The sequence below is a fragment of the Morone saxatilis genome, unplaced genomic scaffold (assembly GCF_004916995.1).
Source record: "Morone saxatilis isolate NCDOM2014 unplaced genomic scaffold, NCSU_SB_2.0 Contig24, whole genome shotgun sequence".
NCBI classification, from domain to species: domain Eukaryota; kingdom Metazoa; phylum Chordata; class Actinopteri; family Moronidae; genus Morone; species Morone saxatilis.
In genome coordinates, this window is record NW_023339807.1 from 26,015,450 (window position 1) to 26,019,518 (window position 4,069).

Here is a 4,069-nt window from a genome sequence, read left to right on the forward strand (position 1 = left end):
TACTATAGATACTGCAGTACAGAGTACTATAAATACTGTAATACTATAGATACTGCAGTACAGCGTACTATAGATACTGCAGTACAGAGTACTATAAATACTGTAATACTATAGATACTGCTGTACAGCGTACTATAGATACTGCAGTACAGCATACTATAGTATACTGTAGTACTATAGATACTGATGTACAGCATACTATAGATACTGCAGTACAGTGTGCTATAGATACTTCTGTACAGTGTACTATAGATACTGCTGTACACTAGTGTACTATAGATACTGCAGTACAGTGTGCTATAGATACTGCAGTATAGTGTGCTATAGATACTGCAGTACAGCGTACTATAGATACTGTAGTACTATAGATACTGCTGTACAGTGTACTATAGATACTGCAGTACAGCGTACTATAGATACTGTAGTACAGTGTGCTATAGATACTGCTGTACAGCGTACTATTGATACTGCAGTACAGTGCAGTACTGTGTCTGTTTTCCGTCTCTTCCTCTCTTTACTTTTTACTGCATTCTTTCCCCCCTGAAACTTCTTTGTGGCTCTGGGGCCCCCCGGTACTCTATTGTATTCATCTCCATGACAACCAAAGCCCTGGCAAGAATCCGCCTCGGCAACCGTTGATATGCAGATCAGACGGAGAGACGAGAGAAACACACTGGAAAAGTTTTTCACATAAAACACTACAGTCTGAGTTCTTAGTGCCTCTTTTCTGTTAAACTTTAATGGAGATGAATCAATCTCTGTATGCTCTGTAATGTTTAAATATGATCTCTGTTTCTGTTTTTATTAAATATCAGACAGAAGGATTTAAAGGATCATTCCTTGTCGTTTGTTTCAAACTAAAGAGTTCCTGTTGAAGTTAAAAGTTTTTGGAAACTGCAGATTTTAAAAGTCCGGACTCACATTCTTCAGTCGGTCAGGAGAGAAAGAAACAAAGGAGGAGGAGGAGAAAGTCTATTCAGGGAGCTGAAGAGAGAGAGAGTACAGAGGCTGAGGTCGTTCGTCCTCCTTTCTCCCCTCTCTCTCTCTCTCTGTCTGTCTGTGCTCTCTCGTCCCTTCGGTTTTATCTTAACTTTGGATATTTTTTAAGTGTTTAGGAAATGACCTCTTGATATTTACCAACATTGTATTGATGATATTATTGATCTGATATTGTCACAGATCTTTCTGTATCATTATCAGAAATAGCAGGTATGATTGAGGTCTCAGAGTTTGTTTAAGTTTATTTTAACATTATAAAATGTTACACTACACATCGACATCAAGATAATGCTGTCATAAATAAAAATGATAAAAAATTGGTTTTGACTAGATTGACGTACAAAATACTAAAATATCCGTTTTCATTGACTAAAATAGTTACGTGTTCTTAGACTGAAATTAAAATGCCCAAACTTCTAGTCGACTAAAACTTGATGCAGAATAAATAAACATAATGAAAACTAACAAGGACATCAGCAGCTCAGCCTTAAAACCAAAAACAACACAAAATACTCCCAAATTAACTCTACCAGTAACCACAATGGTCGCCAAGTCAACTCTACCAGTTACCACAGTGGTCGCCAAATCAACTCTACCAGTAACCACAGTGGTCACCAAATCAACCTCATCAGCAACCACAGTGGTCACCAAATCAACCTCACCAGTAACCACAGTGGTCGCCAAGTCAACTTTATCAGTAACCACAGTGGTCGCCAAATCAATTCCACAAGTAACCACAGTGGTCTTGAAATCATTACCATATTACTTTTTTTTTACGTTTGTTTTTTAAGGTAGCATTTAGTTTCCAACCTGTTGTGTCCTGGTGCGTTTGGTTTGTAACCCGCCGTGTCCCTGTGATTCTGTGTTTCAGGGTGAAGCTGTTTGAGGGGACAGACATGGTGGCGGACTCCGGTGTTGTGATCGACACCACGATGAGAGGAGGCAGGCTTGGTGTCTTCTGTTTTTCTCAGGAAAACATCATCTGGTCCAACCTGCGCTACAGATGCAATGGTACGACCTCTAACCCCGAACACACAGCAGAAAAAACACTCCGTTGTCAGCAAACGTTGATTAATGAATTCCTTTGTGTGTTTTTATTTCAGACACAGTCCCCGAAGACTTCCAGTCTCATCGTAAACAGGTTCTGATGCACATTCAGGTCTGAGAGGAAGACGAACTTTAACTGTAGTCTGAGTGTGTGTGCATTTGGAATGAGTGTGTGTTGAATGAAAGGTGGAGTTCAGGTGTCAGAGCAACAGTCTGGAGAAACACTGACCAAAAAGCTCCTGAACGCACCTTTAAAAATCTCACTCCAGGCTGCAGGCGTTCTGTCGTGTTTCTCCAGACAAACATGAGCTCTTCAGTTAATGTTCATGTTTATCAGTGACGTTTAAAAAGACAAATTCACGGAAGAGTTCGTTTCCAAAATACTGTACGTCCATTAAAGGAGCTGAAAGAGGATCCGGTCTGATGTTTCATTGTGGAATAAAACTCAGATAACAGGCCGACTGCTGAAAAGCGATAAGCTAATGGTACAGACAGATCAAAAGTTCTTTTACATGTTCCTGTGTATTTTCAAATGTACATATCTTTCTCCCAATAAAGGCCCATTTTCCTAAAATTGTGGTTTGTTTTATCGTCATTTCCCCTTAAACTCATCTGACTCCATCGTGGAAGTTATAGTTTAGCGTGTTAGAATGTGTACCGATATGATTTAGTGATCATTTTTGGTGTTTTCTTTACACATTACGCACACTTTAATGAACTCTTAGAGAATTGATTGATGAATGAATGCGATATATTCTGGAGTTTTCATCAGTCTGTGGCGATACATTTTGTTGTTTTGCCATGAAATCATCACCTGATTGACACCTGAGCATAAACCTCTGCCCTGTATCTATAATGCTAACCTCTGCCCTGTATCTATAATGCTAACCTCTGCCCTGTATCTATAGCGCTAACCTCTGCCCTGTATCTATAGCGCTAATCTCTGCCCTGTATCTATAGCGCTAACCTCTGCCCTGTGTCCGTATTTCAGCCTCTCTCTGTGTAAGAACTTATGAACTTATTTTTAAAATACAGAAATGTTAAATTAGCAGTTATCAGTATCGGTATCGGCATTAAACAAATCCATATTGTGCATCCCTAGTTAAAGTCTGTGGGTTCTTAAAAAGTCAAAAAATGTATCCAATAATCTGAATTTTAGGTCTTAAATTGTTTAAAAAAAAATTAAGAATTATTTTTGAGAGAATCTCAGTGTAAATATTGACGTACATACAGGCTGCTAATGATCAAATTTACATTTGCTGTTGGTGATAAATACATTCACAGTGATATTAATTGCATGTGCAACAAACACTTTCAGTTTCTAAAAGAAAAATTTTCGGTAAAAAATAAATCAATTCTACTTAATTTGAACTGTAACTCATGAGCTGTAGCCAAGTTAATGTTACACAGCCGCTGTTTGTGAGTGAGAGCTGTCTTTTACTGTCATTACAGCTCCTGGAAAATTATTTCTTAAAAAGAGTCGAAACTCTGAGTCTTTCAGAAAGTCTTCACCTCGTCTCTGAGCTCCAGCAGCGTTTCTCTTCTGCTGTCTGGAGGTATGTGGGGGGGTCGTGGCCCCTGGGCCGGGGAGGCCGGGACGAGTGCAATATTGGAGGGGGGACATAACAACAATGCACCGCATCCCGGACCTGCCCGACCCCGGGAGGAAACACACCACACAGCCTGAAACACACACACAGGAGGAGAGTTAAAACGTTCAGACTAGAGAAAAGATTGATGCAGTTTGAGTCTAAAATACACGCTGACATGAAACAGATTTTAGATTCAGTGAGAGAAACATCATAAAGATGCTCTGATCTTTTTTTTGTACATGTCTCTTTTTATTGTCTAATATTGTGTTTATTGTTATGCACCAATATACCGAGGAAGATTTCTTGTATGTGAAAACCTACTTGGCAATAAACCTGATTATATATATATATAACTATATAACTATATATATATATATATGTATATGTATATGTATATGTATATGTATATATATATATATATATATATATAT

The 4,069-nt window shown here is 38.5% G+C and overlaps 2 protein-coding genes across 2 annotated transcripts in view; both read left to right on the top strand.

Annotated features, from left to right (window-relative positions):
- Positions 1-2,620, top strand: part of LOC118336454 (thrombospondin-3a-like) — a gene marked incomplete at its 5' end in the record, with an annotated part of 7,261 nt that extends 4,641 nt beyond the window's left edge. Inside the window, 2 exon segments of the mRNA XM_035673111.1 lie at positions 1,871-2,010; positions 2,103-2,620. Of these exon segments, the coding sequence (XP_035529004.1) occupies positions 1,871-2,010; positions 2,103-2,164 (202 nt within the window).
- LOC118336472 overlaps positions 1-4,069 on the top strand; it is a 744,338-nt gene that overhangs the window by 101,608 nt on the left and 638,661 nt on the right. The window lies entirely within an intron of this gene.